The 25,053-nt window shown below is 42.2% G+C and overlaps 1 protein-coding gene across 1 annotated transcript; it reads right to left on the reverse strand.

Moving 5' to 3' along the window:
* CYSTM1 (cysteine rich transmembrane module containing 1) lies at positions 1-25,053 on the reverse strand. Its single transcript, XM_063129704.1, has 2 exons — positions 24,752-25,053; positions 1-529 (listed from the first exon to the last, which is right to left on the reverse strand). Exons 1-2 carry the CDS (start codon positions 25,008-25,010, stop codon positions 423-425), a joined length of 366 nt encoding a protein of 121 aa, XP_062985774.1. The 5' UTR covers positions 25,011-25,053; the 3' UTR covers positions 1-422.

Here is a 25,053-nt window from a genome sequence, read left to right on the forward strand (position 1 = left end):
TCTTTATTGGACGAAGTTTATTAAAACAGAAGTGGAAGTAAGTAAGAAAAACATAAATGATTGGCTTAAATTATTGCATATTATTCCATTTTAAAGAATGGTAAAAATTATAAATACATAATTTGTAGTAAAAGCTATTTTGCCAACAACAACAAAAGTATTTAGCACATTCTTTAAAGAACAACCATAAAGTCTTAGAAACATATGCTATAAAGGGGTGGGTGGGTGAAGTTTTCCTCCACTAAAACTAAAAAGTGCATAACCAACATCATGGTGCTATCTCTATGGCAGACACGTGTTACTGTCGCCTGTGCAAAGCAGATCATTTATAACAGTACTAAAAAGCTGTCGAGGAGGAAGAGGAGACGAATGCATAGCACTCCGAGTTAAGAGGTATTGAGAGGCGTGGCTTCTCAGGGCACTCAGGTCAGCATGTCCCAAAGGCAGCAGCAGCACAGTGCAGTCCAACACGCCGTCAGGCAGGCACTTTCGCCCGAGTCATCCCTTCGCCGCTCTTCCACAACATACACTAGGAAGAGAAAATGCATGTCAGAAGAGCTGTATCCAGGTATGCACAAACTCACAGTCACCTTTCACCAACAGGCCTGTGGCCCCCAGCCTAACCTTGATTGACACAACTGTTTCGGATGGCACGCTTGGAGAGCTGGGTGGTTCCGTTTGGGCCAACACAAGCTCATCAGAAACACTTGGGAGGTGCACAAACCCAACAGCCCGGGCCGCTTCCAGACGGAGCTTTGGTGGTGCCTTCGCCCTGCCTCATTCACAGGATTTTAAAGGGAGTCCAGATGACGTCGTCCTCCACTTGCAACCCTCCCAACTTTTCCCACCACTTCTTCCATCTTTTTTTCCTTACTGCAGAAATTCCAATAAGGAGAAAAATGATAGATTACTTGCACAGTGCCTTTTGGCTGGAAGTGCTAGGAGCCCTCTGTCTGGAAGCACCCCTGAATGCACCATTTTGCATTAAAGATTCAGATAATTCTGCTTTGTAAACCTCTGTAAAGAGAAATGTTCATAAATAAACCAGAAAGGAAACCTTCCCCAAATAGTTAAGTAAACTGGACAACATGTTAGACCATACGGCCTTTGAGAAGTACAATGACATTGAGTTATAATTATAAATAATGTTATTTACCAGGGCTATGCCATCATCTCTGCGCTATAAACACAGGGAGCCTGCCCCTTGCCAGGGATACTCCAGACCTCTTGCATTCTTCAAAAACAAAAAAGCCGAAAGAGTATGTTTTTCACTCTTACTAATGGAGATAAGGCAGCATTGCCACCTAAGTGAATAGCAAGGCTGCTCCTGCCTTCCAGGGACTGGGGTGACTGAAATGGGCACTGTGAAAAACAGTTTCATTAAAATTAAGAAATGTATGAAGTAAAAAAATAAGTTGAACTGAAACATTATGCTGCCTATATTTAGTTTTCTACTGCTCTGTGTTGACCTAGGATACTGACCTCAAGAGAACCTCTTAGAATAGCCTGTGTGATCTTACTGAATTCAGCAAATGCCTGGATCAAAGCCGCCACGGCAGGCTGAAACTAACTGAACAGGTTTGCCTTGAAATTGATCTGGACCTTCCTTTGTGGCTTGCTAGCGTGAATGAATGAAGAGTCCAACAAACACTATTTCTATTTGTCTGCACACAGAAAACACATTGTTTTTCTGGCCTCCAGCATGTTAGCTCTACAGCACTTCCATCCTTGTCACTCCCACTGTGTCTTCGCCTGCACAGCCACTGACTTCTGCGAGTCACAGAATGGCCTGTACGCACAGCCCTTCTAAGGTGCGTGAGAATGAAGTGGATCATTTCACCCCCTGTCCTGTGATTTGCAATTCACAGCAGAGAGGCAGACACAGCTGGTGCTTTTGCAAGGGGATTTTGCTCTTTCGCTTCTTGACTTTGAGGCACACACCCTGGTAGAGGGTTTTGCATTGCCAGAGACAGAGCTTTCAGTCAGCACCTCCACTTTTTCTCAAAGTGATCACCCTGTTAAAAACTTTGCTTGATCTGCTCTAACCAATTGTCTTCATCAAATCTCACAAGATCTGGACAAAAGGAACGTTGATAACTTTCCATAATTATCCTCAAGCACGATCTACAATTTAGCCTCATCCCCACCCACCCCACTCTCAAATCCTACCTTAGAGGGATGTAAAGAAGACACTTTAGCCTTGATGAGGTGGCTTGCAAAGAAAGGCCACAAAGTATCAAAGAAAAAAAAATGCAATTAGCATTAAGGACAGTGACATATTTTAGACATCAAATCAGTGCTAAAAGAAGGAGTTTGTCTAAACAGTGTATAGACGCAGTATTGCAACTAGGAAGACCTAAAAATAAAAAACAGCTGCAAGGATTTTTTAGGAGCTGCAAGTTATTGCCGCCAATGGATACCAAATTTCTCATTATTAGCAAAGCCCTTGATACAAGCTACATGAGATTCAGTCCCTGACGACATCAGATGAGAAGCTTTAACAAACCTCATTAACCAAAACTCATGCATTGGGCTTGCCAAATTAAAATAAATAAATAATTGTGTTGTATTGTCATGAAACTGCAAGTAGTGTGCTTACGCAACCACTAGGGCCAAAACAAAGGCCAGTAGCATATTACTCTGCACAGCTGCACAAGGATTTCCACCTTGCCTCCGAGCAGTGGCTGCTACCGTCTTGCTTGTAGAAAAAGCAGCTGATTTGACATTAAGACATAATTTGTGAGTTAGAGTTCCGCATGCAGTCGCAGCCCTGTTGTTAACCAAATCTACACAGTTTCTATCGAATCAGAGATTGACTCGATATGAGCAGATACTACTGGAAGATCCAGCAATTACCCTTGAACTGTGCACTACCTTAAATCCAGCCACAAGCTGGCTGAAGGGGGGTGGACTCTCCGCATGATTGCGAAGTGGTGGTTCAAGAATTAGCCACACCTAGACAGGACTTGACTGATGTTGCCTTGGCGGCCCCAGATCTGGTCCTGTTTACTGATAGTGGATATGTGGTACTAATTTCTCAAGTGCTGACAAAAAAAATAGAAGTGTATACCACATTAGAGAGTTTTGCTCTGCCACAAGTACGAAGTGCACAAGCCACAGAATTATTTGCTTTGACCAGAGCGTGCCACTTAGCAAAGAGTTTGTCAATAAATATTCATACAATATTGTTTTGCAATTTGTCATGCAGTTGAGCAAATCTGGAAATATAGAGGCTTTATAACAGCTGCAGGAGGGCCTGTAGCAAATGGCCCCTTGATTGCAAATTTGCTTGAAGCAATCTTGCTACCAAAAGCTATTGCTATCATGCATTGTAAATCTCACACCAAAGAGAACCCTTTGATAGATCAAGAAAATGCAAAAGCTGATGAAACAGCCCAGTCCACAGCTTCACTTGGGAAGCCTGCCCCCTTTCAATTAATAACACTTTTCTTCCCAGTTTCTTGGGAAGAATTAAAAAATTTCCAAGATGCTGCTCCAACCTGAGAAAAAGAATCTTAGGGGGCGGGGGGAAAGAAATGAGTATCTTATGATGACAAACCAATTGCACCTCGAGATTTAGTTAAGAAACTAGCGTTAATGATTCATCAAATCTCACATATGAGTAAAAGAAGTATAGCAACCCAAATACTTAAACAATGGTGTGCCCCAGGAATACACCTGGAAGCTAAACGAGTGTGCAAAAATTATGTAACTTACATGAAGTTTTCAAAGTCCTGAACTATCTGCACACACCCTTGAGTTTATGGTCCATTTCAAAGGTTGCAGATTGACTTTATTGAATTTAATAATGCTGTAAGAAGATTTAAATACTGTTTGACTGTTGTGTGCACTTTCAGTAGAGGGGTATTAGAATGTAAGCCTGTGCGGCAGGGTCTTGCTATTTACTGTTTTACTCTGTACAGCACCATGTACATTGATGGTGCTATATAAATAAATAATAATAATAATAATAATAATAGGGGTGGAATGTTTTCCTGTACGACATGCAACAGCAGAATCCACAATAAAAAGCTTACTGAGAGAGGTGGTGCCCAGATTTAGTATACCTTTAAGACTATTAGTTCAACTCCAAGGAAAAGCGAGAGACAAGCAGCCGCTTCCAGCTGATGTTCCATGTCATCATTCCAGCCAGGAAATGCAGTGTTCATAAAAGTAGTTGGAAAAGAGTCCTGGATACATGCAGCCCATGTGAAAAAGCTGAATCCAGAATGCCAGAAGATCCAGCTGCACTAAAGAATGAGAGTTACCCAGACCTGATTGAAACGTTAAAGGAGGAAGCTAGAGAGCCCCCTGCATGCGCTAAGAGACGAGAGTCCAGTGGAGAGAGAGAGTGGAAGCCGAAAGAGCAGGAGCTCCCCTCCACGGAACGACATCCAATCAGTCAAAACAGCTGTCCGTATAACCTCAAGTCAAGAGTTTCCTGAGTTAACGAGGCATAATAATCCTGATGTCATTACAATGTCATTACAACAACTCTGTGTGTTTTTAATCTCTATTCATGACATTATACCACTCAGCGAACCACAGGGACCCGTGGTTTCGGGTTCCACCACACCATGGTAATGGAGTTGTAGCCTGGGTGCACCTCAAAAATCTACCCTTCCCTACTCCCCATGCTTGGGCTTTGAGCAATCACCACACTAAGCAGCATTTAAAATGGCAAGGGCAGCTTCCTCTGGGGTTCCAAGTGACAATTGCTGCAGGCAGCCTTCAAAAAATCCACTCGCCACGAGTGTGGCACCGTATCTGGTGAGTGCAATGACTACCTAGCCTTCCTCCCAACTTCGAAGCTGTGGAGGTGGCTGGGATGATCCCCACCATCGAGGTCCCCAGCTTCAAAGTTAGGGGAAGGCTGGGAATTGTTTGGTAACTGCATGGCCAAGGCACCCAAAGAGTGTGTACACACACGTACACACTGGTCTTTCCTGCTTTGCAGCAGGTAGGCAGGGAAGGAGTATTGGATGCTACTGCCTGAAGGTGCTCATGCCGCCTTCAGGAAGTGGCACCCAAGAACACAGGCTGCCTACCTGACCTGACCTGAAATGTCAGGGGAATTGCTAGTGGTGGTAGCAGGGAGGAACAGAAAAGGTACCCAGTAATTTGTTGGAGAGGCCAGTTAAAAATGAGTGAACACAAGATGGTCACACACACACACCCTGCATAGCCCTTTTTAAAAACACCCACCCACAAATATGCAATCATTTTCTCTCATGTTGCATCTAGTTCAGCAGTAAGAAGACTGGTGCCAGGAAAGCTAAAGATTTGGGGAGAAGCATATAGCAGGAAACACCTTGAAGTTCAAGGAGATTATAATATAGAAGATTGGTATAAATATGGAATATTGCTATAAATGATAAATTAACATGTAATATTAGAATTAGAAGGGGGATAATAAAAAACAATGATTTTGAAGAGATATGGAAATTGTTCCTAGAACATGTATTGTTAAAAGGGAGAGGAAGAATACCCCCAGAAGATTCAATGCAATTTTGGAAACTAGAATAAGATCCCGAGGGTGGGGGGCACTTATTAATGTGAGTTAGCTAAGAAGTAGAATGTATAGCTAAGAAATAAGAGGAATGTTGTGTTATGTATGTATATGATTTATTATGTGTTGTTGTTAAATAATAAAAATTATAAAAGTCTAAAAAAAAAAGAAAAAAGGAAACACCTTGAAGTGTGACGCCATCCATGAACCCCTAAAGGCATCTTGATGCCAATAGATAGGCTGCCTGTGCATGGGTAAGTTTGCCTTACTTGCTAAAAAAAGAAGCCCTTTTTGTGTATTAGAAAGATGGCATTCTTTTCCTCCCTGCAAGTTTTGGAAGATGCACAATCCTCAACAGCGTTTGCGAGTGGATGCATTTGAGCAAGGAAAAAAGGTCAAGGTTATAATTCTTGCACGGTGTTTCAGGCAGTGTTCCTTTAAAGGATTCTTTGGCCAGCATGCTCTCAGAGTAAGGAGAGACATCTAGGACACATTTGCAGTCCCTTTTGGCCCTGGGTGGGGTGAGGGAGAAAGTTAAAGATAGCCTCCAAGTGTGACCTCCAAGCAGTTCCACAATTAGAAACAACTCTATTTAGATATAAATAAGGGAGCATTCCATACTGGGAAAAATACATGCTGGGTAGGTCTGGATCATTTTGAACCTCAGAGAGTAGGAAGGTGAGGGTGGGGGAGGCATTCAAGAGATGAAAACCTGCTCACATTGGACTTTGAACTGGGGTGGGGGAGGATCGCTAACTGACACTGGCAGAGAAACTATTCATTATGGAACTCTAGCTGATAACCAGCTCCATTTCAACCGAGTGCATTTTGCAAGATGTCTCAGCTAACAACTTGTACTGGGTGAAAGGGGAGTGGAAAACTGGCAATTCCTGCTCCCTCTGTGAACAAGAGAATTATTTTCCCAACACTTCTACTGCAAAGGCGTTTTGCATTGTTTGGAGCTCAGTGTCATGCATATTAAAAGACATCCATCCTGATATAAGCAGTTTCTGAACCCTGTAGAGCAACCAGTAAAACTGTTTATGCTCTGAAAGGATTCAAAAGAGCTAATGTTTATGGTGGTCAAAACGGCAAGAATCGGAGGTGGTGGTGGAAAAGCCATGGCTGGATTTCTGGCCATTATTTTGCTTTGTCCAAAACTGAGGCTATGGGGGAGGAGGAAAATGATCCCAGGTGCAGAACTGGGGCGAGGGGAGTTGATCCCTGCCTTACCTGATCTGCATAGCCATTCCCGAAGCTGTTACTTGCCTCATAGGGGGAAGGGGACAAATCCACCCGCCCTCTTTGGAAGCACCTTAGGGATTTTTATGGGAGCAATTCATAATAAGTGAGACAAGAAAGATAAACTTTAATTTGAAACACAAATATATTTCCTCTCTCCTTATTCATAGAAAGAAAGAATAGTAGAGTTGGAAGGGGCCTATAAGGACATCCAGCCCAACCCCCTGCTCAATGCAGGAATCCACCTCAAAGCATCCCTGACAGATGGCTGTCCAGCTGCCTCTGGAATGCCTCTAGTGTGGAAGGGCCCACAACCTCCCTAGGTAATTTTTTTCATTGTCATACTACTCTACCAGTTTTTCCTGATATTCAGCCAGAAATCTGGCTTCCTGTAACTTGACTCTCTCTGGCTCAGTCAGCCAGTCACAGTCACTCACTTGTTCTAGAGCAGCTGTTCTTTGTGTTCAGGCTTCACTCTGCAGCCTACACAGGAGGTTGCTTACAACAGTGTCCTATTTTGGTTCTTTTAGAGGAAATATGGACTGGTTCCCAAGACCAAAATGCCCCCAAAATTCGGCCATTCTAAGAGTAACAGGTGCCTCAAGGACTGTTCTCTGTTACCCCCAACCCTTTAAAAAAAACACAACCAAATTATGTCCCACTTAGCAGCTACATTTTAAACTATCTGCAGTGCAAGGGACTTTCAAAAGGCAACCCGTTGTATTGTGCATTAAAGTAGACTGATCTGGAGGTTACCAGATCATGGATAATTGACGCTAGGTTCTCCCTATCCAGATAAAATCACAGCTGATGCATCAGTCCTAACCTGGTGACAGGTGCTCTGTGTCAAGGAGGGTACTCATGCCTCCAGTGGCAAAGATGGATCAAAGAGCTCCCTCGAATTGCAAACGTGTTCCTTTAGCAGGGAGTGCAACTCTGTCTAGAACGCTGTGAACAACACTGACCTGGACAGATGAAACACGCACTATTAGCACCTCTGAAGCTCAATCCAGACAATAGTTAATTTAGAAAATGTATACTCAGATCTTTTAACTGTAAAATGCCCCCCCCCTCCAATATACAAAAGTGTACTGGTCTTCATCAGGTCCATTACTGAGTCCAAATACAATTCCACTGCCTCAACAGAACCATCCACAGAGAAGGCGGAATAGTGACCTCTTACGTATGGTTTGTCAGAATATAAAGAGCTTTCTACCACTTGCGTTCTAGCCATCTCCCTATCTTCTTTATTACTCTCACCTCTTCGACAGACCAGAGAGCCAAGCGGCTCTGTTTAACAGGAGAGAATGTTTAGAAGGCACTGTGTCAACAGCCCAACTCATCCCACATTCCACAGCAGAGAATCAGCCAGAGTGCCAGCCATGCAAGCCTGAAACTCTGAGGGCCCTCATGAATCCCTAATCCCATAAACCTCCAAGGGTGGATCCTAATAGGTCCCCTACTTATTAGTCTGTTTATATTTTTAATTCACCCAACAAGAACCATTCTCTGGAAGGATTACAAACAGTTGAAAAAACCCTTTAAAAAAAACACAACCAAATTATGTCCCACTTAGCAGCTACATTTTAAACTATCTGCAGTGCAAGGGACTTTCAAAAGGCAACCCGTTGTATTGTGCATTAAAGTAGACTGATCTGGAGGTTACCAGATCATGGATAATTGACGCTAGGTTCTCCCTATCCAGATAAAATCACAGCTGATGCATCAGTCCTAACCTGGTGACAGGTGCTCTGTGTCAAGGAGGGTACTCATGCCTCCAGTGGCAAAGATGGATCAAAGAGCTCCCTCGAATTGCAAACGTGTTCCTTTAGCAGGGAGTGCAACTCTGTCTAGAACGCTGTGAACAACACTGACCTGGACAGATGAAACACGCACTATTAGCACCTCTGAAGCTCAATCCAGACAATAGTTAATTTAGAAAATGTATACTCAGATCTTTTAACTGTAAAATGCCCCCCCCCTCCATTCCACAGCAGAGAATCAGCCAGAGTGCCAGCCATGCAAGCCTGAAACTCTGAGGGCCCTCATGAATCCCTAATCCCATAAACCTCCAAGGGTGGATCCTAATAGGTCCCCTACTTATTAGTCTGTTTATATTTTTAATTCACCCAACAAGAACCATTCTCTGGAAGGATTACAAACAGTTGAAAAAATAAAATATAATATAAACAGTTAAAAGAATACAGTACAAAATGACCAACAGCACAGGAATAGATAAATATAAATATAAATATATATAAAAACAGCCATAAAATTGACAAATGAAGTCCCCAAAATGCCGGGGAGAAAAGGAATGGCTGGTGCAGGAGCCAACCAGGTGGCTCCAGGAGTGGTTAGCAGAGAGCGGATAACAGTTACCAGACTATCTTTTATCAACCTGAGCTGATAAAAGGTTCTCCCAAGCTACTGAGACTACCTGTGCCTTAAGTGACAGCAATGGACCCAGGAGCCACCACAAGCTACACCTGATCTTTCAGGGGGAGTGAAATTCCCTCCAGAAGAGATTGAATGACAAAGTACCACATGACATTCTGATTAACAAGCTAGCTAAAAGTGGGCTAGATGGAACAACTATTAGGTGGATTCACAGTTGGCTACAGAATTGGACTCAAAGAGTACTTATCAATGGAACCTTCTCAAACTGGGGAGAGGCAACGAGTGGGGTGCTGCAGGGCTCAGTCCTGGGCCCAGTGCTCTTCAACATTTTTATTAATGATTTGGAAGAGGAGGTGCAGGGAACGCTGATCAAATTTGCAGATGACGCAAAATTGGGTGGGATAGCTAATACCCTGGAAGACAGAAACAAACTTCAAAGTGATCTTGATAGGCTGGAGTGCTGGGCTGAAAACAACAGAATGAAATTTAATAGGGATAAATGCCAAGTTTTACATCTAGGAAATAGAAACCAAATGCACAGTTACAAGATGTGAGATACTTGGCTCAGCAATACTACAAGCGAGAAGGATCTTGGAATTGTTGTAGATCACAAGCTGAATATGAGCCAACAGTGCAATATGGCTGCAAGAAAGGCAAACGCTATTTTGGGCTGCAGTAATAGAAGTATAGCTTCCAAATCGCGTGAGGTACTGGTTCCTCTCTATTCAGCCCTGGTTAGGCCTCATCTAGAGTATTGCATCCAGTTCTGGACTCCACAATTCAAGAAGGACGCAGACAATGATTTTATTTATTTATTTATTTATTACATTTTTATACTGCCCAATAGCTGAAGCTCTCTGGGCGGTTCACAAGGGGCCTGGAAACAAAGCCCTATGAAGAGAGACTGAAAGAACAGGGAATATTTAGCCTGGAGAAGAAAAGATTGAGAGGAGACATGATAGCACTCTTCAAATATTTAAAAGGTTGTCACACAGAGGAGGGCCAGGATCTATTCTCGATCCTCCCAGAGTGCAGGACACAGAATAATGGGCTCAAGTTAAAGGAAGCCAGATTCCAGCTGGACATCAGGAAAAACTTCCTGACTGTTAGAGCAGTACAACAATGGAACCAGTTACCTAGGGAGGTTGTGGGCTCTCCCACACTAGAAGCCTTCAAGAGGCAGCTGGACAGCCATCTGTCAGGAATGCTTTAAGGTGGATTCCTGCATTGAGCAGGGGGTTGGACTTGATGGCCTTGTAGTCCCCATCCAACTCTGCTATTCTATTATTCTATGATTCTATGAATGGCATTCAAGTGGGTACACGAATCATTCGCTAACAGCATCTGTCTTGTCTAGATTGAGATCCAGTTTTTAGGCTCTCATCCAGACCTTTATCCTGCTCTAGCACGAGCAGACCCAAAGACAGGTTGGCAGGGCAACCAGGGTCACTGTATCCGGGAGAAAGACTGCATTCGAAGTCTGACACACACCCTTCCCCTCAGGTGCCTAGCTTCACCCCCAATGCTATCACTTTCCCTGCCAGTAATCAGCGTTACAGGGGGATTCCTCCTCCCCACTCCCCTGTCATGACACGAAACATTACCCAGTCACACCGGAGTAATACCATAATAAGATTAGTAACCAAGAAATGCACTAACCCGTTGATAAAAACACACAAAAATAAGGCTATAACAACAGACTTTCCAGGCTGATACTGATTAATAAAATTCCCTGCAGCTTTCATCTCTGCACTAAAGCCTGGCATAAAGTCTACACTTGTTGTACCACAAAATAAAAGTGTGAGCGCGCACTTTGTAGCACAACTCCTGAAGCCTGTGCCTACAGCCATCGGGACAAGAGCTGCACCTCGGCTGCTCAAAACAACTTGTCTACATTCTGAAAGGGAGGCTTCCTCTTTGCAGGGATCTCAAAGCAGATCCCCAATCATATTTTCTTTTTGGAAAACACTCCACACAGAATGTCCACATTGTACAGAGGACAGTTCATGCACAACCATTGTGTTGTGTGTTAGGCTCTGTAGAGTTTTCCGTTGCATTGAGTTGACTTTTCCCACTGGGTACAGAGTTCCCTGGCAAGAGTGGCAAAAGGAGCGAGTGCCGCTCTAGGAGAGTCACCAGGATTTTTTTTTCCCAGCAATGGCTGATGGGATACCATCAGGAGGACTGGGGGAGACGGAGGACGGAGGAACTGTCAATCAAACATCACAATGGATTTTACTCAGCTTCACGGTAGCCCACAGTCACACAACGGTGGAGGTAGAACATGTCATGGGAAGTACCCCCTAAAAACCCAAACCGTCGAGTGGAGTTTTTACACTGCTTTGACGAACGTGTTGTCTGAACTGAGTCTTTATGTCACTTGGGCCACACCAGAGGGGGGAGGTCAATGGTGTGAAGTTTAGCTGTAATTCAGCAGTGTTTTGTATGATGCATGTTTTTGATACACATATTCTTTTGTACTTATTTAGCAATTTACTGATACTTATATTTATAATGTTTTTTTTAAAAATCATGCGTGTGTGTACGTATGTGTGTGAGTGAGAGAATGGGGGACAGAAGGAGAGGCGAAACGGTGATGGTTTATGGATACGAGAAGGTGCACAACCTGTTGCCCTCAGGCCGCATATGGTCTTTTCTGCAGCCTCCCATGACCCCCCGCAAAGCTGCTCATGACACAGCTGGCAGCTTTCGAGCAGGGGAGGAAAAGAAGAGAGTAAACTGGGATGGGAGCGAGAATGGAGGTAAGTCTGACCGAAGGGGAGAGTAGAGGGTTGTGCCATGAGCTCATGGACTTCCCCCGGGGAGGCAACTGGCAACAAATTGCGGACACACAAGGGACGCTCCTCTTTCACTGAATGACACATTAGCCTCCTCCAGCGTGGGTTTGATTTAAAATGCCAAATTCATAGAAAAGAGGGGGAATGGAGGCTGAACCTCCTTTGGCCCTAGTACCTAGCAGCTCTTGGAAGGGTCCAAGCCCATTTTTCTCTCAGCAGGGCTCAAATCAGAGCAAACCTGGCTGGCAGAAAGGCAGCAGCGGGGGGGGGGGGGAAACAGCAGGCAAAGAATAGGTACAGCGCCCTTCTTCCACCCACCCTTTGGCACTTTAAATTGCACCACCCCACACATTGACACAGGCCACAGCTAGACCTAAGCTTTATCCTGGGATCATCCAGGGTTCGCCCCTGCCTGAGCACTGGATCCCCTGTGCGTCACCTAGATGAACAGGTTTGACTCCTGGATGATCCAGGGATAAACCTTAGGTCTAGCAAGGCCCACAATGGAAGCAGACCCATGCCTGAAGATCAAGGTCTGCCATCAATTGTAATTCTGGTGTGAGGCCGGCCCCTTCCATAACACAGTTCAGAGACAGTGTGCACATGAGTAACACCTGTGTCAGGGCAAATAGACAGGAACCTGATCTGACCACTGTTGAAACATTGGCTGCATGCAGTAGGACCTGAGGCAACAGATGGAGCTGGAAGAAGGTTTTTGCTTTTTGTTTCATCACATACCGCCTTTTAGTGAACCACTGACTATGGCATGGAAGGCCAAACACAAAGGAGCTAGCCCTTTTGTTGGGGCATCTTTTGTGGCTTTACTCAACTCCAGACAGAAGAGAGGAAACTGAAAGAAGTCTGGTTAACAAAAAACTGGCATTTGACTAACGTTTGCGTTTGCGTTGCAGATGTTAAGCTATTAGTACAAGCAGCAATTTAGCTACTTCGCTTACAGCTTATGGAGCCCTACAGAACGTTAAACTTCCACTCACAACCTTGCGTGCTTATTATTATAAAGTTCTTCTCTTTTTGGACCACACACAAGGCAAGGCCAGTTCCACTGAGAAAGACAGGAGGCATTCTTCTCTAAAACAGAAAACACCCATGTCCCAATCTGTTACAAGAATTTCTTCATCTCACAGACAATCCTGGGAACTGACATTCACAATTCATAGAGCCCCCCAGCTCTTTTGAGAGATTAGCACCACTACCAGGCTAAAATCAATTACACTTAAAATCAGCGAAAAGTCGCTATAAACTCTTCGCAGTTTAGCCTCTTCGCAGCAGAAGTATCTCTGGACAGAGGAACTTTCAAAGCTAAAAATTCCCCACATTTGTTCTTTGAAAATCAACCACATGGAACCTTCCTCTCCCTGCTCCTGCCCACCCACCCCTAAAAAAAAAGAAAAGAAAAGAGAAAGGACAAACTTTCCATCTGAAAACCAACTTTGAAGCTTGCTATCTAATCAAATGGAACCTTTGGGTAATCTATGGGTGTGGACACTTACACCAAGAGTACCAGTCCACAGAATGCAAACAGCATGCACGGCTTTATATTAAAAGGAACTGCGTTACCTTTGTCTTACACAGAAGCCTTTATCTTAAGTATACGCATTTGGTTTCTGCCTGTGCAGACAATCAGTTACTGATTAACTTTAGAAAAATGGATTGCCCCACCTAGACTACTGTAATGGGCTCTATGTTGGGCTGCCTTTGAAATGTGTTCGAAACTTCAGCTGGTCCAGAATATTGCAGCTATACTATTAACCTGGGCTGGTTACCGGGAGCATGGAACTCACTTGTTACACCAACTTCACTGGCTACCGGTTTGTTTCTGGGCATAATTAAAATGTTGGTTATGATCTATAAAGCCCTATACAGTTTGGGACCAGGCTTCCAGAAAGACCTCATTCTTCCATACAGGTTTTAACATCTTCTAGGGAGGTCCTTCTCTTGGCCCTTCGATCGGAGGCACATTTTGATGGGGACACAAGAGAGACCTTCTTGGTGGCTGCTCCCAGTCTCTGTTAACTCCCTACCAAGGGTCCATCTCTGCTGTCCTTCCACCAAGAGGCAAAGAAGCTTTTATTCAGGAAGACATTTGGCCTGTAAGATGGTCCGTGGCTGAAGGGGGTTCTATTGGGTTGGGTGCTATTTCTTTTATTGTTTTTGTTTTTAATTGTACTTTTATTTGATTTTATGTTTGACTTAATTCAGTTTCTATTTTAATCTTGGTTTTCTTATTGTTAGTTGCCTCAAGTGACATTTTTTGGGTGGAAAGGCAGGATATAAATCAAATAATAAAAAAGAAGGGAAATATAACCCTGCCCAGAACAGGATGAACATCACGAAGATGTTCACCCACCAACACACTATTGTCTTTTCTGGATTGAGTTTTGCTTACTGATCCTCATTATTGTCTATTACTGTAGCCAGATTGCAAGAGAGGGCCCTTGAGCTAGATTGACTCAAGATGAAAAGTAGAGACACTCTGGAGCCTAAAAAGCATGCGGAGGGACAGTTCTACTGGTCAAGCAGGAACCAGGCTCCTGGTATTTACACCATGCTTAGACAGTCTACTGCTTGCCACCTCTTGAGGCCAGGGGTCCATAAAATTGACAAATATTAGTCAGCCCAGACTTCTGCTGGTCATAACTCCTACCCTCCAAGTCTTCTGATACCTGCAGTGGGTTTGAGAGAGGCAGGTATTTATCTCACTGCGGCTAAGCATGGAGAGGGCAAAACCAGTGAGAGACCCCTGCCATTTCTTACCTTCGCAACTACAGCAAGTGAGGTCCAGAGCTGCTGGAGGTGTTTCTTGCTAGAGGGACAATGCCACTTGCCAAATACCATAATCTGGACCAGAAGGAAGTTCTTCGTAATCTCTCCACAAAACAGATTGAACAGGTAAGCCTCACTGCATGAAAGTTTTCCATTATTTGTTCAAAACATAGAGTCTGTACGTTTTACTTGCTCTATGTTTCCTTTTGGAAGAGTCAGAAAGTAGAGAAATGAGAGAAGTGTCTTGAATTTCCAGGGTTGGTTTCCCTCAAAATTTGACATTGACCCAGTATTTATTTCACTGCATAATCGTGCTAAACCATTATTAAGATAAGGTTATGTTTCACATAATTGTTACGTTAGGAAAAACAAATAAAGCAAGTTGAGAGAAAAAAGCACAACAGAAGGCACGTCTTACAATTCATTACAATTCATTAGCATTCAAGAGGCAGCTGGACAACCACCTGTCAGGGATGCTTTAGGGTGGATTCCTGCCTTGAGCGGGGGGAGGGGCTTGGACTCGATGGCCTTTTAGGCCCCTTCCAACTCTACTATTCTATGATTCTACAACGACATTGCTGTTGTTGCTCTCTTATTGCTCAGTGTTCAAAGGGTACATAGAGTGGAGGGCAAAACAGGCAGCCTTGCTGCAATACCTTTTCAGATAGTGGGTGTATCCAAATAACCATTAGCCCAAACACTTGCATATGGTTTATTACATATTGTGTTTGGATTATATTACATGACATTATTTCTCAGACTAGAATTAGCTAATAGTTGTTTTTTAGAAGTCCATTCTTGCCTGTCAGAGGCGTTCTCCATATCTAAAAAGGCAGATGAATATTTAAGAATAATTGAGGTAATCACAGGAAATTGAGAGAATTTTTTATATTAAATGACACAGTGAAAAAAATCAACATTGTTGTGTGGGATGCATGTAAGGCCATCATATCGGGTATAATTATTAATAAGAAACTCAGAAAAGCTTTAGTAATATTGCAAAGACCTAAATCTCAAGATGATTATGTCCAAATACTGTAAAGTATTACATGCAATGAGATTAAAGGAGATAAGATGGAATATAGTGAACAATTACAGTCCTTGATATATGATAGAACAGAATAGTTGCAAAGTTCCCCTTTTTCATTTGCAATGAGTATACAGAGGAAATTTCAGTACATCTAGGAATACCATTTTGAATTTTAAAAATCCTTTATTTTCCACATAATATTAATATGTAAGTCCAGTTAAAACTCCCTTAACCTCCTTTAGTTATAACTTTTTATAAATAAATTTTTATTAATTTTTTTCTATTGCTGGCAAGGATTCATTGTGGGTAAATATGGTAGGGACGAAACCTGGATGGCCGCCCACACCTCCCACGGTCTTGGGATGATCCCGAGACTGTGGGAAAAATCGGGCTAAAAGCCATCCCAGTTATCCGAGGGAAATGGAGGGATCATCCCTCCCTGCCCCTGGGATCCCCTGTGCGTCATGTGGACGCACAGGGATGATCCCGGGATGATCCCCGGCATAAGGGGATCATCCCGGGAACATCCCTGTAGACATGCCCAATAATAGCTTTAGGAAGTAGTGAAGAAGAATGGGAAGTAGTTTTCATGAGAGGAATGACCAATTCAATCTGTGTCAATTTAAAAGAGAATAATGATAAGTTGATATATTGCTGTTATCTAATGCCCCCTAGATTAAAGAAAATATATAGAAAGGATAATTGTGTATGTTGGAAATGTGCAGTGCAATTGGCTGATTATGTGCACATGTGGTGGTTGTGTCCAAAAATTTGAATTAGAAGGGATGAAGCTAGAATAACTGGATACAACTTGTCCTGAAACAATGTTATTAGAACTCTTTCAATCTCAGATCCCAAAAATTCACCAGCCAATGAGATCGATTTTGCTAAAATGATTTTGCTAAAATGATTTCTGCCAAGATATGGAAGAATACAAAGCCAATTAAATGTAAAGAATGGTTTATTAAAGTTCTGGAAAAATTTCACAACTATTGAAAATTAACAAGGTAGTTAGACTGAGAGATGGTAGACAAAGGAATTCCAAATTTATGGAGGAGTGGAAATCTTTTATTGAATATGTGAAAAAATAATTATGGTATAGAAATTATATATTCTTGCTTTGCAGTTTCCTAAATTATTCGTGCAAAGGCATATAATATTTGATGTTATGTGTTATTACCCTATTTGGTATTTATTTATTTATTTTTATTTATTTAAGCATTTTTATCCCACCATTCAGCCAAAAAAGGCTCTCACAGTGGCTTACAAAAATATTTCTTGACAGTCCCTGCCCACAGGCTTACAATTTCTTATTTATCTTAATGATGGATTTATATATGTGGTGTTATGCAGATCTTTTCGGATGAGTAGTTAATATTTCTTGGATGATTTGATGTGATAGATTGACAGTAGTTAAAAAAAACTAAGGAGCTTCAGGCTCAGTTAATCTGATTGGGATCCACAGAATCCAGGTTTATATAATGGAGCAACATCAGCTTTAAAAGGTCCTTTCCATGGCCAGGATCAAGACTCTGATCCTAAAATTTTATCCTGATGCCCAGATTTAGATACTTGGACTGGATGATCTTGAATATGTGCTGTAAATTTTGTTTGCCCTTCAGTCAGAACATTTTATCTAGGAAATTTTAGCCCTTCCATTGAGGAAGAAGTGCTGTAAATTTCAGGTACTACCGTATTTCTTCTATTGTAAGACACCATTGATTGTGAGAGGCACACTAATTTCAGTACCACAACAGAAAAAAAAACCCTAAGATACACCCGCGATTCTAAGACGCACCCCATTTTTAGAGATGTTTATATGGGAAAAAAAGTGTGCCTTAGAATCGAAGAAATAGGGTAATTGCTTAACAGCACCAAGGCTGACCTGGGCCCAGAAGCATCAATGAAGCCAAGCTTCAAGAGAAAGTAACATCAAGTTACCAGAAGACTACAATGCAGTGACTACATGGCTTGATCATACTTCTTTTTCTTTCTTTTTTAAAACCTACACATCATCATCATCATCATCATCATCATCATCATCATCATTATCATTATCATTATTATTATTATTATTATTATTATTATTATTATTGCAATCTCTTTGTATTATTAGTAGGCATACCAGTCCTGAATTGGAAAAGGTGGCTCCCTCCCCTAACAATTCATCCAATTATGGGATGCTTTTATTACACCTATTTAATACAACAAATCAAAGGGAAGCCAGTTGTGCCTGAAGTCTGACACTCTCCACAAACTGTACAGGGATAAACACAGGGGAAGGCAGCAAAGTCCACTTTTTCTTTAGTATTATGGAAAATAATATGTGACCAATTGTTCACTGCAAGTAAAACTGTTTTGTATCCTATTTGTGAAGTGGCTGTTCCCAAACACATACATGTGTATGTGTATACACATTCCTCACAGGGGAATCTCTGATCTGCATACACTGAGAAGTTGTAAGTGACATAGAATTACACTAGGGCTCTGAACTCACTTGAAATCGCTCTCTTTCATACATGTAGATCAGGACCTGATGTTGCAGCCATCAAGGGGTGTTAACTTGCCAGTGCATCTGATAGTGCATCTGATATTTTCAGAACAGTCTCCTCTAGCTTCTTTATTCTCTGGGAAATCTAAATTAGCCCTTTGCCTGGTCACTCATGGAGAGTATGAGTTGCCGCCAGGCAAATCACTGTAGCTGCAAGAACATACCTGGTTTTTATTCTCCAGACTTTGAAGACCCAATTGCACTTTAAGGTTATGAGAGAAGGAAAAAGAGCCTCAATAGAACAGCTTTGTATATAGGATTGCCCCAAGGAGGATAACCCCTTTCAGCCTCGGAGGAAGATAAAAGGATGCAGAGCTATGGGTTCTCTGAAGCTGTAAATGGAGACAGAGCTGACCACCCCCTGAAATTGCTGCACATTTTTGAAACATGTGGACATGTTTTTGGATGCATGGATCAAGTTCTCTGTTCCTATATTGTTCCTATATTGTCTGAAACCTCCAAGGAGCTTCAGATGTTGTCTAAATAATGCCAGCAGCTGGCTCTTATTCAGATACAAATTTAGAGGGAAGATTATTAAGATAATGCCATCAATGAAAGAAGGAGAAGAGAGAAAACAGGGTAGTAAGTGCCATTCATGCACATGAACAAATGCTTTTATGTGTACTTAGACTTGGGCATGAGGATTAAGGGTTCAGCAAAGGCCTTCACAAAAAAGCGAATTTAGGATCATTAGGAGAAAAGAATAAAACACATAATCATGACGGAAGTTGAGAGATGTTTAAGAAAACAGATCACCCTCAGGCAGTCAAGGAATGAAAGTCATGGTCAGGGATGTATCAGGAGATAAGGGGAGAAAGACAGAAAGACAGGGAAAGGGTCAAAGGTGAGGACAAGGAATTTGTGCTGGATGCTAAACCAATGTAGGGATTGAAAGTGGGCCTTCACATAGTCCGAACGGAGAGAGAAGTGAATTATTCTGGCAACAGAATTAGGGATAAATGTGGGAAATGAGGTGTGACATAAGGAGGTCACAGAAATTGTTGTAGTAAACAAAGCAAGAAAAAATGAAAAAGGACCAAAAGGAAAGGCTGGATATTGGCAATGTTTTACTAGAAGGTGTCTTGGCAACAGATTGAATATGGGAAGCAAATGAGAAGGACAAACCAAAGATAAAGCCAAGGACTCGTGCCTAGTTGACAGGTTGGATGATGATGTAGTCAATGGTTACAGAGAATAAAATAGGAACGATGAGTGCCTCAGTCTTGGACATGGAAAATTTGAGACAATGAAACATCCCAAGCAGAAATGTCAGATAAGCAGTTGGAGATGTTGATTGGACAAGCATATCTGGATTATAGAAGTATAGCTTGGAATCAGATAAATCTATCTATTAGCTTTCCACAAATACCACCAAGGCAGTGAACAACAATTCATACAAAAATACCAAAATTAAAAAAATTATATTAAAACATTAAAACCGCTACTCACAATTTAAAAGGCCAAATCAAAGAAATGTGTTCAAGAGCAGCACATCTTAATTACCCAAATGTTTAGTTTTTGACGGCTTTTAATGCTTTATGTGTGTATATTCTGTGTTTTAGAATTTAAAATTTTGTATACTTGTTTTTATCTTAATTTTTTAGAATTTCTGTAAACCGCCCAGAGAGCCCTGGCTATGGGGGCGGTATAGAAGTGTAATTAATAATAATAATAATAATAATAATAATAATAATAATAATAATAGGCCAAGACAGTGTAGACCAATCTTAGATCTGAAGGGAGATCTTTCCACAATTTGGGCACGATGCTGGAGAAAGCCCTTTCAAGTATGTCCAACAAATGGGGACTGTCTTCAAAAGGGCCTCTCTTGCAGATAGTAACAAAGACAGGCTGTATCTGAGTCTGAAGCCATTTAATGCTTAAGACGAACACTATGACTTGAATCCAGAAAATAATTGACAACCGCTGCATTTAATTCAATATGGAAGTGATATGATCACAATATTGTGCACTGGTTAGCAGTCTAGTTGCTGAACTTTGCATCAATTGAAGCTTCCAGATGATTTTCAAGGGTAGTCCTACATAGAGTGCATTGCAATCAGTGATGTGGGTTTCCTGGAAATTTTGAATTGAAAAATTTGGCTAATTTGCACAGGGTTATTTGTAGTTTTCAGTTTGCATGAGAAACTTTTTAGACGCCTTAAAGAGGGATCTAATTTAGCATGTCTATTTTATTCGTATTTAGTAAAAAAGCACAAAGCTTTCAAAAGTACCCCGTGCTATTTTTTTGTTCCAATGCAGAAGTATTTGACCTAAATTTTTGAGGGAGAAAAATTAAAATTTATTTAATGAGATTTAAATACTATCTTATGTAAAGCAATAATAATAATTACTGGAATATTTGTAAAAGTTTAAAGACAATAGTATGCACTTCCCTTACATTGTCCAAATGTCAGCCTTTCCCAATCTGGTGCCCTTCAGATGTATTAAGACTACAATTCTGAACATCTCCCAGTCAGCATCACTGGGGATGCTGGGAGCTGCAGCATGACACTTCTGGAGGGAATCAGGTTGGGGACAGTTACACTAACAAATGTTAGCAAACCAGAGATCTGTGCAACCACTCACCTATTTCAAGAGAGTTGAACTCTCTCCCATTGAGATTGTTGGGGCACCTTCAGTTTCCCTGTCCCTATTTATTAGTTCCTTTTCACACTGAGACATAGATGTATTTTAGTGACGTAGATATTCTCTCACACATACTTGCTAAGGATAATCACCTGAAAAACATTAATTACGACTTCGAAATTTCCAATCTTGCTTAACATTGTATTTGCAGGTGGCATCCATTCATTGTTGCTAATGCACTTACGAAATGGAAAATTTTCTGTGGAAAAATAACGCACTGGAACATTTCCATGGAAAATTTTCCACCCCGCATAACCGGTTTGCAGTAGTCTAACTGTGATGTAAAGTAGGCATGGATATCTATTGCTAGATCAACCTGATCCAAACATTGTTGTGGAAATGCACACCTTGCTCCTGCTTCCACCTGCTGATCCAGCGATAGTGTAGGATCAAGGTGCACTCTCTAGCTATGATGCTGACCTTTCAAGGGTTGCACAACCCTCTCCAGAACAGTTGGATTTCAATCCCTGGGCCAGCATCACTTCCAGCTTGTCAGGATTTAATTTCAGCTTGTTCACCCTCATCCAGCCCATTATCAAACCCTGGCAATGTTCCATGTTGGAATTAGGAAACAAAGGGCAATGAAGCTGAGTGAGGGTCGTCAGCATATGGACCGCACCTCATTCCAAAGCTCCAGTTTCATGCATTGTCAGCTCCCGCTGATTATTTTAATTAAATGTTATTGTTTTATTACTGTTTTATTGTTTAGTTTTCTGGTATATGATCATGTCTTCATCTTGTGAACCACTTTGGGATTATTATTATGATTATTTTTAAAAATGAAAAGTGGTGCAGAAATTCTCTGAAACAAATAAGATACCATGTACATTTTAAACAACACGGGGAACAAGATAAAACCCTGTGAGACACCATGGGCCAACAGCAGTGGTGCCAAACAGGAGACCCCCTGACACCACCTTATGGACATGAACTGGCAACGGCTCAGAACCATTGGAATACAGTATCAAAAGCTGCAGTGTCCAAGAGAACCAATTGGGCTGCACTTCTCCCATCCAGTTCCCAGCACAGGTCATCCATCAAGGTGACCCAAGTCTCATATCCCAACCAAAAGTGGGTCCTGTATCATCCAGATGTGTCCAGATTGGCAATGCCACCACCTTCTCAATCATTTTGTCCAAGGAATAGTACATTTGAGATTGGCCTATAACTTCTGAAAACAGCTGGGCCAAGGGAGGGATGCTTTAATAAAAGTCTTATGACTACTTCCTTTAAGTAAGCTTCCTTTTTCTTCACACCTGCCATAAGAAGAAGCATTAGTGGAATTCCAAACAGAAGGATGACTATTTCCTTATATGCAAAACATAGAACTACAGGTTGTAAAGACTATAGAAACAATCCAGGAAGTTCCACTGTTATACAATCTCCATTAGTTTCAGGAGAGCCTTGTGCAGGATATGCAAACTACCTGAACTAATTTAAAAGTTGCCTAATTTTCATATATTCAAGTACAGAAGTCTTTCAAAATTACTGACTTTGGGATTGTTTTAAATTGCAGAAACTCCTCCCCTCTCATCCATCCTCAAAAAATATCCAAGGGGAAACCTTACCACCAGCAGCCATGCTGTCTGGGATTACTTCTTTTCCTGCCAGTCAAAATGTGCATTGTGGCCATTATAGAAAGAAAAGCATCACTGTGGAAAATACTATTGCTTATGAAGTTGAACCCCAACTTTCTAGAGGCCCTGGAGACGCTTTGACACAAACACACACACCCCGCACCAATCGGGGTCCTAAAGGCCCTCTTATGCAAAGCTACCTCTTACACAGGGCTGGGAAAATCACATGTTTAAAGGCCCTTTTACCACAAGACTGGGGAAATCATGTGTTTTTCACCCCCACTCTAATGGTGGCAGCCACCATTAGAGTAGAGTGGGAAAATACATGATTTTCTCCCTAACCCCCCTTCCTAACCCTAACCCTAACCCAGGACGCTGAGGGGACATAAGGGGCCTCTGCCACGATCAGCTGCATAAAGCACTTCGGAGAATCCATGGCTTCTAGAGCTTTTTCCCCCAGAAATGCCCCAAGCGATCAGTCCCAGAAGGTTTAAGTGATCCGGCCTTCTTAGATATCTCTTTTGCTGCAGATACAGCTAGAGAGCATCCAGTATTTGAAGATCGGAATGACCCATGATTAGAGTCAGGATCTGAGGACGCTGAGGGGACATAGGCTGAGGATCCTCTGCCATGAGTGGCTGCATCGATTGCTTTGAAGAATCCGTGGCTTCTAGAGCATTTCTCCTCAGAATCGCCATTACTCAATTAGCCCTCAGAAGACTTAAGTGTCATGAATCTCATACAGTGGTGACAGGTCTCGATGATGCGAGCCTCTCCCAAACAAATCAGAGAGAATATCTGTCTGTTGGGGAAGCTTGCTGATGCATTCGACACATTTTCAGAAGAAAAAGGCCTTAACAGCCATGCGAGCCCTCCCTGATGCGATCCCAGATTGCTGAAGGGTAAAATAGCAAAAAAATACTAACAATACTAAATTAAGACTTAACAAAAACTGAAAACAAACTAAAAAGAACTAAAAACCTCAGCACTCTAAAGCTTTCTCCTCACGAGAAAGATAAGTTCCCAATGAGACATTCTTTCAGCAAAGCGGTCGAAAGAGAACTGAGGATAAGGGCGGGAACCCAGAGTCAGTGGATGGCGGGGGATGGGTTCCCACCAAAAATGTTTGCCTCAGTTATTGAAGTTTCCGAAATGAGCTCCGCGCAGACGCAGAGCCCATATGTGTGATGCACAGAGACCACGAAGAAGAACTGTGGTTGTCAGTCAAAGAATGTTTCCTGGAATAGATTTCTTTTCAGAGATGTCGGAAGCAACACAATGTTGGCGCCTGCCTGAGTTCCACAGAAAGGGCACCACCACGCTGAACACTCGTCTCCTGGCAGACTCCAATCTGTCCCACTAAAGGAACATTTATTCCTGTTTTAACTTTTATTGCCTTAAGAAGTGCTCTGTCAGATGTCAGCTTACAGCTGAACACCTTTTCTACCCTAATGTTGCAGGGATCCCTGCAGGGAAAGTCAAACTACCTTAAAAAAATGTTAAAAGACAGTTTTAACTTAACAAAGCTGCAATGATAACTCATAGGATTTTTTTTAAAAAAATCATTATATACTACACTATGACCTGGTTCATACATAACCCAGCTGTCTGCCTCTGGTGTGCTCCTCACTTCCACTTTCTAACCTACGATAACCCCAATTGCCCATTGCTTTAACTCTAGGATAATTAACCCCTAAACAACTTAGAGAACAACCTATGACTGGGGCGATTGTAGGTTGTAAAATGAAAGCAGAAGTGAGGAACATGTTGGAGGCATGTTCATGCTCATTTCAGCTGTTGCCCAAAAAATTCTGGGTTAATTCATGATTTGCCATGATGTGTGAATCAGGTCTATCTCAAGAGAGTGTCTGCTAGAATAACAAGTACAAGCTATTAAAATGGGTGACCAAAGTAGCTATTGTAAAAGGGTCTGGAACTTATGATCAAAGAGCTACAACTTTTGCACCCTCCCCACTGGAAAAATGGGGTGTGGTGTGGTGGAGAAGCAGCATAAGCCAGAAATGAGAACCCTGAATCCTTCCCTTTTTCAAAATACCAACAGGATGAATAAAAACATAGCAATATAGAGAAGTACCTTCTGAGTCACATACTGTTATCAATACCCCTTCATTGGAGAGCTTGGAATGAGATCTATTCAGAAGGGGAAAGCACCTTCATGAGAAAGCACAGTTCCATGCATGCAGTAGGCGTTACCTGTATTTTTAGGTCCATCTGCATAGACCGGTCCTGGAGGTGGGGGAGCATTCTGCCATCCTTGTTGGGGAGCATTCTGCCACCCATAGGCTGGATAGCCTTGGTAGCCTGGTTCACCTGCTGGATATGGCCCTGTAGGCCCTGGTGGGTAGCCAGGATATGGACCAGGACCCGGTGGCCCACCTGGTTGCTGTGTATATGGTGGGTATGGGGCAGTTGCGCCTGGGCCAGGATATGGTGGAGGATGTTCGTAGTTCATGAGGATGTGACGTGTTTCCTAAGGATACAGAAATGGATTTTTA

Source organism: Elgaria multicarinata, chromosome 7 (genome assembly GCF_023053635.1).
Source record: "Elgaria multicarinata webbii isolate HBS135686 ecotype San Diego chromosome 7, rElgMul1.1.pri, whole genome shotgun sequence".
NCBI classification, from domain to species: domain Eukaryota; kingdom Metazoa; phylum Chordata; class Lepidosauria; order Squamata; family Anguidae; genus Elgaria; species Elgaria multicarinata.

Bases quoted from the DNA above. Each gene is read 5' to 3' on its own strand.
- CYSTM1 (XM_063129704.1), bottom strand. From the start codon at position 25,010: ATGAACTACGAACATCCTCCACCATATCCTGGCCCAGGCGCAACTGCC. The intron at 530-24,751 runs GTAACGCCTACT...TTCTCTTCCTAG, and splicing joins AGATGGACCTAAAAATACAG to TGTATGTTGTGGAAGAGCGG.